Source organism: Anneissia japonica, unplaced genomic scaffold (assembly GCF_011630105.1).
Source record: "Anneissia japonica isolate Jap-2015-1 unplaced genomic scaffold, ASM1163010v1 scaffold287743_len2803612_cov181, whole genome shotgun sequence".
NCBI classification, from domain to species: Eukaryota; Metazoa; Echinodermata; class Crinoidea; order Comatulida; family Comatulidae; genus Anneissia; species Anneissia japonica.
The window spans coordinates 1561043-1572726 of NW_022733259.1; the positions used below are offsets into that span (position 1 = coordinate 1561043).

Below are 11684 nucleotides of genomic sequence, written 5' to 3' on the forward strand. Positions count from 1 at the left end.
GTCAGATCAGAGCGGTCAAAGGTCAAAAGTTTCCAATTTAGCAAGAGGGCGCCATTCATGCCTTATTACAGAATTTGCACGCGTAAATCGCGGAGAACGCTATCTTGTGTTTATAAGATCTTTGATGCAGACGACAAAATGGCAGCCACCTATGAGAGGATGATTAAACCGTGTTTTCATCTCTAATTTGTTCATTTGGCCTAGATAGACACTTCGTCAATAACCAGCAAATTACATCATCTGCGACTGGTCGATTTGTGTTATGTATGTAAATGTGTTGAATGCACATGGACAGGAAATACATGTGCATCCAGAACACACATTTCGTCGAGGCAGTGCTCGACCAGATGCCATCTTTCTGCAGAGAAACGAATACGGAAGTGACTGGGCAGGGTGCTGTGCCCCTCTCAAATTTGTCACAATTAGCCAGTCGATTTTCAGTCTCTGGTTCTTTTTCACTGCTGTGGTTTGTGTCGCGTGTGTCGCATATTTCGCGGTGGCAACGAAGGTATATGTAAGTTAGTAAATTTCCAAGAAAAATGTATGGAAAATTTAATTATATCACCGAAATTCAGTGTGGGGGGGGGGGGGGGGGGGGGGGGTGTTGTTGTTGGAGAATTCTCTGGTAGGGAGTACGGCGAGGTGGAGAATTTTTCAAAGGGTGGGATATTTATTGCTGGCGGTGAAGATAAAGAAATACGCCCAGGTTAAAAACATTAGAAATTGGTTTTTGATCAGCAAATTAAAATTTTAGTCCAGTGAACTATTAAATGTATTTAGCAATAAATCATACATTGTTTTAGTAGAACAATGGAATTTGTGATATCTATACAATTACAAGATATTTAAAAAAAGACACTATAATTATAGTATTTAGTTAAATTTAATTTGTTTTTGATTTATTTTTGACAGAATTCAGTCTTCTTAAATTATGTTGTAGCAGTGCTGCTGTCTGCATGTATATTATATATTCTTTATATTTTGTTCTGCAAAGTTAAAGATGGTAAGTTTAAGTGCTGACTGACTGATACCGTTTGTCATAGTTTGTCAAACAGAATGTCAGAGTAGGACAGTTATACCCTATTGAGAATACACTCTGTTACGATTGGTTGCGCTGTAATCGGTGATAATCCAAAACTGATTACTCCCGATCACAATCAATGAACGCATTCAGACCAACACAAACAAACTTTACATTCTAGGGCGTAGGCCTCCGGTGGCTAGGCCTATGTTGACTGACCTCAGCCAAACAGTGTCTGTGGAATTCGTTGTGATTCGTTGCGATCGGATTCCGTGGTAATCGGGAGTAATAAAGATTATAGCACCCTATCGCAACGGGTAACAATTGCGATATCGATTACATATCGACTATATTGGTGAGCTTTCACACACGATTTTACTTTGCGATTGATTGTTGCAATTGCTACAACCCATCGCAATGCAATGCTAGTCTGAATGGGGTATTACTCTACTTTTTCATGACTGTTTTATTACGTTTTAAACTAATGTGGCATTGTTTGAGAAGATGCAGAAAAATAAAACAAGTTGAACAAATATTTTTATTCCTATTGAAAAAAATAGTTGACAGTGCCAATTTAGCTTGAAATTTACTTTTCATTTAAAAACAAAATGGTTGAATGCAGAGAGAATGCAGAGAAACGCATCAATGCACCAAAATTGTAAAGCGGGGCTATTACTGTGTTCGACGGTCGTCAGCTAATGCGATTCTATGGAGAACGCTACGCCACAACCTGTGTGCAACAGATTGTTGTTTGTGATGATCCGTTCAGACTGCTGTAAGTCTGCACGTGGCATTGCGTTGCCTAACGCTCCCAGGAAGTGGAGCTCTCAGGATTCGTCGGCCTATGATCATACGACCATTATATTATGCACTGAGTGCCCGACTTAATTCAGGACAACTCTAGAATATCAAAAACTAAGGGAGAGCTGGCAGACTTAAAATATATTTGTTTGGCTCGTCTTTATCCATGTTACACACACACTAAAAAATTAATGGAAAGTGCCGCATACTTTGAAAGAGATGTAAAACAGATCCATGCCTGTTTGTTTCTTGTATTGATTTTTTATAGTCATTTACTAATTTTGTTTTCTATAGAAACAATTGTTTTGCTTCCCTCCATTGGTATCCAGCTGCAGAAATGCTCTGCATTTGGTCAACATTCCACTGAATTCATTCCATATGATATTGTGAAAGATGTTGTTATAAATGAGGCTATATCTATGGTAAGGTATTTAACAATTACTGTATAACAAGCAGTTAAGGTGGCATTCCATACTTGTTTAAATATGACCTTTCTGTGATACAGTAATATTCCAGAAATAATTTGTTGCCTTTTGATGTCTCATATTTTTGAAAACTTGGTTTGCCCTTTTAGCATTCCATACATGTTTATTGCCCAGTTTTCACCTTTTAGCATTTAAATATTAGTTTGTTAATCATATTTGCATTATTCAGTATATTAAAATTTAGCTCAGGATTTGGTTTACCATTTTGGCATTCTGTTGTTTATTTTTTAGTTGCCTGATTCAATATATTATAGTTAATAAGCTTGCAATTTGGTTTACCCCTTGTAATATTTGCCCAATTCAGTAAAATGAGCAAACTAGAGAAAATAATATTGAAAATGGAACAATCTGTGGTGTCCTAGTGGGTGTGTATCATGAGTTTTAGGTCTTAATCACAGCAAATGCAAGATGGGCAAAATGTTTCCATTCTACTGTACATGTTTTTACATTTTTATTTCATATTTTTGATATATGAATTTGTACATTATTGTTGCAACATATTCTTGTAAGATTCTATTCAGTCACAGCAACTTGCAATTATGTTTCAATTTGTATACAATTCACCACTGTTTAATTACACCATTTATTGCATATTTTATAGTGCATTCTATGTCTGTTTTTTAATGACTTTTGTGAAGTAACTGTATCTTATGGTAATTTAATGTCTAATAATTTATTTCCTGCATTTTCACCAAGTTTTTCTTTTCTACAGTACAAAGTTATTTATTACCTAGTTGTGCTTGTGAACTCTCCAACTTCTGATTCAGAGGAATCTGTTATACCTGTTTTTACAGTAAGTACTATGAATTGTACTTCAGGACCGAGAAAATAACGACATCTCTCTCAGCCCCAAGGCCTCTTTAGGGGCCCAATTTAATTGGTTGTTTGGTTTCATACTGTAGGCACTTTACTGTGGAGGTAGTGTATGGTATATGGTGCCTAGAGACCGGGTGAGCTCATAAGAGAGCAAAACAATAACACAAAAATATAAAAAACCCTGAAAGTTAAGTGTTTGAATGATGACAATCCAGTACTGAATTTGACCAATAAATAAATGCAGAGAATATTTAATGATATTTAAACATGTTTTACGATACAAGAACGGCATTTCTGATATGGTAGTTGCAACTCTGAATAAAGCAACCTTAAGTTTTGGCCTGCAACAATCATACCTCTGTCTACAAAAAAAATAATTAAGCATCCCTGGCCAGCACAAAGCAGAAAGGAAAATACTGCATATGGGCCAGTATAGAATTTCTACCAATGTGGAATGGTCATCAAATTATCTGTATAATTTCTGTTTTCCAGAATTCATTGCCAAGACTTGACATCCTACGTGTAATCTACAATATATGCCAAGAAGCCTTACATAGCCATCAGCAAGAAAGACTAGATCTTTCCAGAGTGTCAATCAAACTTAACAGTTGACATTTATGTGAGACCTTAGCAACAGTATCCAAGGGGTGGAGCTTAGCAGTATGGTCCATTACACTGATCAAGACTGATTGAGTTGTATCGAAAAAATGTGGACCAAGTTAGTACAGTATGCGCTAGAGTTGCATTATGATGTCATTTTAATACCGTCCTGAAAATTAATTATTAAGGACAGGTTGTGTATACATGCAAAATTTTTTTATATTTGGCCATTTTGCTTATTAAATCAGAAATATTTCATTTGTATCAAACAGTATAGAACTACAAGAAGTCCGACTCTTGTTGGAACATAATCTTATTTCAAAAAGTACTGCCACGAGCGAATCCTAATAGGGCGCCCCTCAATTCTATACTCTTTGTATTAAAAGTTACATTTTGTAATAATGTAAGATTTATATTGTGAAGTCTCAAATCGCCCAGTTCATACAGCTACAGGTATATGCATGTAACATTTTATTACACACCGCAAGAGCGTGCGCTGCTGTTTCAAAAGCATTTCAAATAAAGATATACTCTCATCTGCCCACTGCAAGGGCATGAATAAATGGTCACATGTTCAGAATGATTAATAAAGGTGCATGAATCATATTATATTGCATATAAATACTTTTTAGAAAATAACACCTGTTTGATAGAGAATGGAACGTGCATTATAATTTTTAAATTTAAACAGTTTTATAAATCACTTATAATTTTACTGAAACTGTGAAAGTAAATATATTCAAAATATAAAAATAATTTTTCATTACTATTTCTTTGTATTACCAAGTACTGTGTGATAATATATCATTAAAATAAATTGTTTTCATTGAAAACATTACAATTAATAGTAGCACCAATATTTCTCCATCCCTCATAATTTCACCTTAACTATTATCATCATTATTTCTTTGTACTAAAAATTATCCTCAAATTACTCTTCAAAGTGCTGTGTTTAATAATACTGTTATATTAAAATAAATTGTTTTTCTACAATTGAAGTACTATTGTTTTATGGCATTATTTATTTAATTGGTAGTATGCCTATTCGTCTACACACAATTTTTGTAATAATTAGTGAGGGTGCACTTCAACCCTAAAGCCAGGCTTCAAAGGGGGACAAAAAAAAAAAAGATATTTTGTACACTTTAAAATCAGTTCTACCAGATTATTATTATATCAAATAATGTTTACCCTCTGGAGCCTGTCTTTCTGGATAGCCAAATTCTGAGTTTTTAGATGGTAATCTAAAGTTAGTCATCTGTGAGAAGCATTGTTTTGACGTCTTTACATAGAAATGATTATAGTACAAACAGTCACATGGTCGCCATAACTGGATGTGCAGGTAACAGCTTTGCGAATATACATTTCCAATCCATGAATTGTCAAGTTGAGTATATGGTCTTCCCTGTGATTGACATTTATGTTTAGAAAAAAACTGATATTTTATTTGAAATGAAAAGAATAAATATAATGCTCTTGCCTGCTTGAACAAATAAGATAATCTAACAATTAAAGTCTCTTGTGCAGCGTGTTAAACAATGAATAGAAAATCAAGAACTCTTGTGCAATAAAAAGATCCAAATGCTGCCCCCAGATTGCCCCATACCAACTCGGAGTATCCAAAAATATGGGGTCGAGTTGATCTTGAGTTAATACTTCAGACTGTTGAATACCCACTTTGAGTTAACAGCTGTTTCACATACTTGTAAACAACAAAAATTGCACCATTGACTGGGATTCCTCTTAACATTGTGACTGTCACTCCTTTAAATAAAATGCTCCAGCCCTCTTTCCGTGTGCATTGTAATAGGCAATCCAGGTAGCTTGAATAAAGCCTCATATGGCCAACACCATCAGCTTGCCAGCGGGACTTGATTACGTCTAAAGGGTAGATGGACAACCAAGACAGTGAACCTGCAAGTCCTCCGGCAAAGAACAACCATACAGTGGAAGCCTTGTTCCCTGGTGTGTATGATGCAATTAGACTTGAAAGGTAATGATCAGCACAAAAGTACAGACCGGTTGATGGAATATCCCGTATTAAATTGATCCCTATTCCACGATAACAACCTTGCAATCCATCCGATTTGAATATCTTATAAATCGCTTGTAATGAGTTCTTGTAATGTTTCTGTGATTGCGCAACTTGTTTTGTTCCGATACCTTGCATTTGGAGCCTGATTTTAGCCAAGTCCAGGGGACATATAAATGATGTACAAACTAATCCAGATATTGAGCCAGCTATAAAATGATTAGTAGTACTGGCACCACCAATCAATTCTAATATATTGTCTTCAATTCCAAATAAAAAAGAGTTGGATAGTACTGCACCACACAGTGGTGATATCATGCCCTTGAAGAACCCAAATGTCTGAAAAAAAACAACATTTGTACACTAATTAATTTACAAAAATCTCATTCAACAATGCGTGAAACCCACATAGTGAAAGCTACAATAATTTATCGTAAATGTAGAGTACAAATTAAGCAAAAGCTTGCTCCCTGCCACTGGGAATGTTCAAACAATCCCCTTATTTTTCTACCTCCATTTCACCTCTATGCCCTATCATCCCCCCCCCCCCACTTCAAGGTTCCAAGATATGCCACTAGAGAATAACCCATAACTTGCAGCATCATTGAGCATCATTGTGCTTAATTGCGTATAGGCATATAAATTTAAGAATTTTTGTAGTAAGATCAGGGAAAAGCAATTTTTTTTCAATTTCTTACTGGTTGGAAGTTAATAACTTATTTGATCTGTAAATGCAAGTTTTGATTGAATTTTTTCAGTTTTTTTGGCAGTCGACAGTGCATCTTTAACAAGGACAGCACATTATATCTCCAATAATAAAGTCAAGCACAGAAGACCACTTACAGACTCCTCCCTTGCAATACGCATGAAACATTCAAAACCACTTTTATACCGCGTCACAGTTCCTTGGTTCTGTAAACGAACTAAACACACAATACATACATAATAATATTAATAATAATAGTAATAATAATAATAATAACAATGCCAAATATTTATATAGCGCCAATTCCAAATTGAATGGTCAAAGGAGCCGAGTTTTATGACCCCCGGATAACATACAATGGCAAACCAGCACAAAGTGCAACCTTTTCTGCTCCCTGGGGAGTATACCTAGTCGTGCGCTTGTACTCCGCACACGTAACTAGTACATTCAATGCCACAACATCCTACCAGGTACCCATTTATACTCTTTGGTAGAGAGACACAAATGTAGATTAAGTGCCTTCAACAAGGACACAAGCGACTTGAACAGCGAGATTTTCGAGCCCCTGACCTCTAGGTTGGGAGTCCAAGCCACAACCGATGCACCAACCGCGGATCGGACAAAGACAAGCCAAACAAGTCATTCGTCGCGAAAATTGATATTTAGTTATTAGTAATACAGTAAAATGAGAGCTATAAAATGGTCATCATTTAAATCTGACATTTTGTTAATATGAAGTTACAGGAGGTTAAACAAAAAGCTGTTGAAAGAATAATATTTAAGAAATTGGCCTTCAAAGTTTAAGATTTTGGACATTTTTCAGGCAAAAACAATTACCAATTAATTAAAAATTGTTGTTTTAACATTGAAAATTGAGTAAATAACAGCATAGCATGATCTATAGATATATATAAAGGTTAGTTTAGTGTAATAAAATCGATTTCCAAAATGTTGACATTCTAGCATGTTGTGGCCATTATCTCTGAAACAGGATTTGCAACGAATGACTGGTTTGGCTTTTCCACATATTACGTAACATTTTAAAGCCAGGCACCAGAGAGAAAACAAACATTTATATGCTTGTCAGATGAATTTTGTAACACAGTACTGTAAAGGGGAATGGCTAATAAGATACAGACTTTTTTATATTTAAAAACTGGTGGAGGGGGAAGTGTAACACCTATAGGGGTGGTGCAAGCTAGTTTTTATCTTAATTACTATAACAATGTGTTGATTCATTAGATAGTATAACTGCATATATCAAATTTGTATTTAAAAACAACTGGAATCAATTTTGTTTAATACATCACAACTAAAAAGTTTTACCTTTGACCTTTAAAAAATTCTTTCATAATTTATACATAGTGTAAAGTCTCTTGTGATAATATTTAGGTCAAACTATTTGCTTACCTTTGACCGTGTCAAATGGGTGGCCAACAACAGTCCCAGCAATACCTAAAATATATATTCAAAACATAATTAAGGTATTGATAAATAATTAATTAGCATCATCATTACATATTTATTTACAGTTTATTTATTTATTTACAAATATATATATAAAATGGATAACATGTTCATAAAAATTATGTTCTAATAAATTGTCCATGAAATAAATATGAATATAACAATTATAAATAACAAAAAAATATATATTTTTGGTTTTTTACAGTATTTAAATGAAGTTATGCTATGTTTAAATACATAATAATTAAATTTGATTATACATAGAAAAATATAGTTACTTTACCTAAAGCACAATTTTATTTTGAATTTTTAAATGAAGATTAATATAGTACATTTTCTACAATACACTTTCTATCATCAATCATCATTAAATTGTTTACATGAAAAAGAGTAGACAGATCATTAGCATGACTGCCATCCAAACGATGAGAAAAAGAATCTCCATAAAACTTCCCGAAGCGTTGAGATAAAAAACTAATGCTATACTAAATATTACTTTTCGGTTCAGATTTTCTATATATTGGGATCACTAATGTATACACATGCATTACAACAATGCTGAATTGTCTAGGTCTATCCTCAACATCAGTAGACTCGATAAATGGAAAAATGAAGTAAGTAAAAAAGGCAACAAATGTTAAAGATGTCTGTGAAAAATGGTCTAAAATAAAGTTGACAGGCCATGTAGCTGGCATGTATCATAACAGGTGGGCTAAAAAGTTAACAGTATGGACGTAATGATTATGAAAGCGAAAGTAGAACTTTGGATCTAGTTGAGAAATGTTATTAACATAAGGTCTGTGTACACAGTGATACACTTCAGGAACAAGAAACCTTGTGATAACAAGTATTTAAACTCTGCAAAGTAACTTCTGCTTAACTTACTGTTTATTACAAAAGACTACTAAACAGCACATATTATTTAAACTAATACTGGACATAGACAAAGAAGTTAACTGCAGGAACAATAATATTATGATAAATTGATGGAAACAAATTGCAATTTTAAAAAAGTACTAAATTAGAAGAAAAAAAACATGACACATCAATAAAAATTAAAGGAACAAAAAGAAAGAGGATTAGATTCACAAACAAAAAAAATCAAAAAAATCATCCCATTACAAAATACACTAAACTACCTCATTCAGTTCTTGATTGATTAATGCTGTACTGTATTATTATTTATGTGTTCTATTTTCTCATTATCTTATAGTGGTTTAAAAAATTGGGTAATGAAAAAGGACACATGAAGAATAATTACCCCTTAAGAGATTTTATATCGCAGGGGATATGGTTGTTTCTGAAACCTTTGTATGCTGATTTGTTAGGGGGACCTCCCTGCACAGTGTGATCCTATCTTCACAGTGGCAGATTCAAGGGGGAGGGAGGAGAAGCCAGCTCAACCCTCTCCCCCTAAATTTTTCAAAATTATAAAGAAGTTCCGTCCATGTTCCTCACTGGGCCCGATCTATTTCAAATTCCTAGACCCGCCCCTGCTTCAGACTGTGTATATTTTTACCCAAGCTGGTTTTGACTCTCCATCTGTCAAAGTGCCTCTCTAGGCCCCCATTTATATCAAATTCCTAGATCCGCCACTGCTTTAGACTGTTTTTCATTAAATTGGGTATATATATATATTTATATATATATATATATATATATATATATATAAATTTTGTATAACTAATTTAACACTTACCTTATTATTAGCATCAATATGTATAAATCTTAGGCTATAATAATGCAATGCTTTTGTCATTTTTGTTTACCTATGTTATTGCTAATGACTATGGTCTATTTAATGTACTTGTTAATGTTATGTTCGTTTGCATTTTTTATGATTTGTATTATATTTTGTATATTATATCTTTAGCCTGAATAAATAATAATAATGATTATAAAATAATTTATAAATCCAGTATTAGTGATTTAAAGCAAATTAATGATCTACAAAGGAACAACTCATTCAATATTTATCTAACTCTCACCTGAGGCGCCACCAGCAACAAATTCACTCCACGTGAATGCCATTTTTGTAAAAAGTCTGAATATTAAAAGAATGAAGATAATATTATCAAATATTACTGGAGAATTAGATAATTTATTAAACAAAGGTTAAGGATATAATTAGCAAATCTTTACATGTTGATGAAAAAAAAAGGTAAAAATGAATGAAATGCAGATGAATAATTTCATGATGGAACTGATCGATGAAAGAACATCAATCTTTAAAAATAGGAATCTGCTAAAATTTTAACGAAAATTAAATAATTAATAAAATTTTTATTGGAATAATATTTTTTTTAATAACTCTCTAAATAATTGGAATTAATAAACAAAATTTCAATATCCCAAACTTTCAAAATGCAAATAAAAATAAAGTGTAGGTCAATGACCTTTTGTCCTCTAGTTGCGTCAATTTCTGCCAATTTCAAAAATTTTTAAATTTGAATGACTGACCAATCTATAGGCTAAATGTTGATACCAACATCATACAAATCCATTGAGTAAATCAAGAGTTATGAGCATTTAATTTTATCCCCTACCCCAAAAACTGTTGTTGATTACAAATTCTAAGATTATAACACAATGACAGTAGTACATTTAATCAATTTATACATTTTTCTTGATAATATCATTGTTTTATATTCCATATGCTTATTTATAATAGAAAATCTTGTAAACGTTTGTGAGTGAATTGGGAATAAATTTACAACTTTTCTGTGGAGGTCAATGATTTGACCTCTAGCTACGTCAATTTCAGGCTGTTTCAATTTTTTTTCAATTTAAATGACTGACCAATCTATAGGCTAAATGTTGATACCAACATCATACAAATCCATTAACTAAATCAAGGGTTATGAGCATAAATATTACCCCCTACCCCAAAAACTGTTGTTGATTACAAATTTCTTGGATCATAAACATTGACAATAATAGTACATATGGTAATGCATTTTAATTTTTTTCTTGTTAACCTCAATTTTTGTATTCCATATGTTAATAACTACAAGAAAAACACAATTTGTATCAAATACATCCAAAATTAGACATATGACACTGAAGTTTATTGATATTTTATGAAAAAATCTGCATTTTAGTAAAAGGTCGATGACCTTTTGACCTCTAGTGACGTTAATAATTGTCGGATTAATTTTATTTAAACTGCATATGATTAAAAAATATATGCTACACATTGCTACCAAAGTAACATTGATGGGATTTCTAATTCACAGGTTATGGGCATAAATGTTACCCCTCCCCCCAAAAAAAGTATTGACCATAAAACACTAATGACCATTACAAATGAGGCGAGTACATACAATGCATCCCTATATTTTTTCTTGTTAACATAAATTTTTTCGTTTTATATGCCCGTAGGAATAAAATGATACCAAGGAAGTTTAACTGTGGGGTGGGGGGTGCACGGTGCACGGTGATCCCCCTCCAGCCCATGACCTAATAGTCTTATCTTACAAATTTGTAATAATTGGAGTAATGCAAATGAATATTTTCTAAAAAAAGTCAGTTTTTAGTGAAATTTTGCCGGGAATGGGGCTTTAATTACTGACACTACAGTAGGCCTACTTACTATTAATTGATACTCCCAACCCTAACCACAACTCCAGCCTCATTTAAGCATGAACTTTAGGTCAGATATAGTTGTGCAGCATACCGGTCCAAAGATCTTACATTTGTTATAGAAAACCATTGCTCACAAAAAACAAAACAAAAGGTACGGGATCGATTATGATT

At 33.2% G+C, this 11684-nt stretch overlaps 2 protein-coding genes across 3 annotated transcripts; one reads left to right on the top strand and one right to left on the bottom strand.

Moving 5' to 3' along the window:
- Positions 1 to 115: 115 nt before the first annotated feature.
- LOC117116079 (phosphatidylinositol N-acetylglucosaminyltransferase subunit H-like) lies at positions 116 to 4721 on the top strand. Of its 2 annotated transcripts, none has more exons than XM_033260022.1 (5): positions 116 to 514; positions 913 to 1003; positions 2117 to 2244; positions 3020 to 3100; positions 3616 to 4721. In XM_033260022.1, the coding sequence occupies exons 1-5, from the start codon at positions 263 to 265 to the stop codon at positions 3733 to 3735; spliced, it is 672 nt and encodes a 223-aa protein (XP_033115913.1). In that variant the 5' UTR covers positions 116 to 262; the 3' UTR covers positions 3736 to 4721. The 2 variants fall into 2 exon arrangements, with proteins under 2 accessions (XP_033115913.1, XP_033115915.1); XM_033260024.1 differs by having other exon boundaries at positions 116 to 508.
- LOC117116077 (mitochondrial basic amino acids transporter-like) lies at positions 4178 to 11658 on the bottom strand. The gene is made up of 5 exons (XM_033260020.1): positions 11521 to 11658; positions 9917 to 9972; positions 7872 to 7916; positions 6599 to 6678; positions 4178 to 6094 (listed from the first exon to the last, which is right to left on the bottom strand). Exons 2-5 carry the CDS (start codon positions 9957 to 9959, stop codon positions 5381 to 5383), a joined length of 882 nt encoding a protein of 293 aa, XP_033115911.1. The 5' UTR covers positions 9960 to 9972; positions 11521 to 11658; the 3' UTR covers positions 4178 to 5380.
- Between the last annotated feature and the right edge of the window lie 26 nt (positions 11659 to 11684).

What these genes read in the sequence shown, in the direction of transcription:
- LOC117116079 (XM_033260022.1), top strand. Translation starts at nt 263, where the DNA reads ATGTATGTAAATGTGTTGAATGCACATGGACAGGAAATACATGTGCAT. An exon ending in CGGTGGCAACGAAGGTATAT is followed by an intron (nt 515 to 912) that starts GTAAGTTAGTAA and finishes TATTTTTGACAG; the next exon opens with AATTCAGTCTTCTTAAATTA. An exon ending in TAAATGAGGCTATATCTATG is followed by an intron (nt 2,245 to 3,019) that starts GTAAGGTATTTA and finishes TCTTTTCTACAG; the next exon opens with TACAAAGTTATTTATTACCT.
- LOC117116077 (XM_033260020.1), bottom strand. Translation starts at nt 9,959, where the DNA reads ATGGCATTCACGTGGAGTGAATTTGTTGCTGGTGGCGCCTCAG. An exon ending in TGTTGCTGGTGGCGCCTCAG is followed by an intron (nt 7,917 to 9,916) that starts GTGAGAGTTAGA and finishes TATATATTTTAG; the next exon opens with GTATTGCTGGGACTGTTGTT. An exon ending in GTATTGCAAGGGAGGAGTCT is followed by an intron (nt 6,095 to 6,598) that starts GTAAGTGGTCTT and finishes GTTTTTTTTCAG; the next exon opens with ACATTTGGGTTCTTCAAGGG.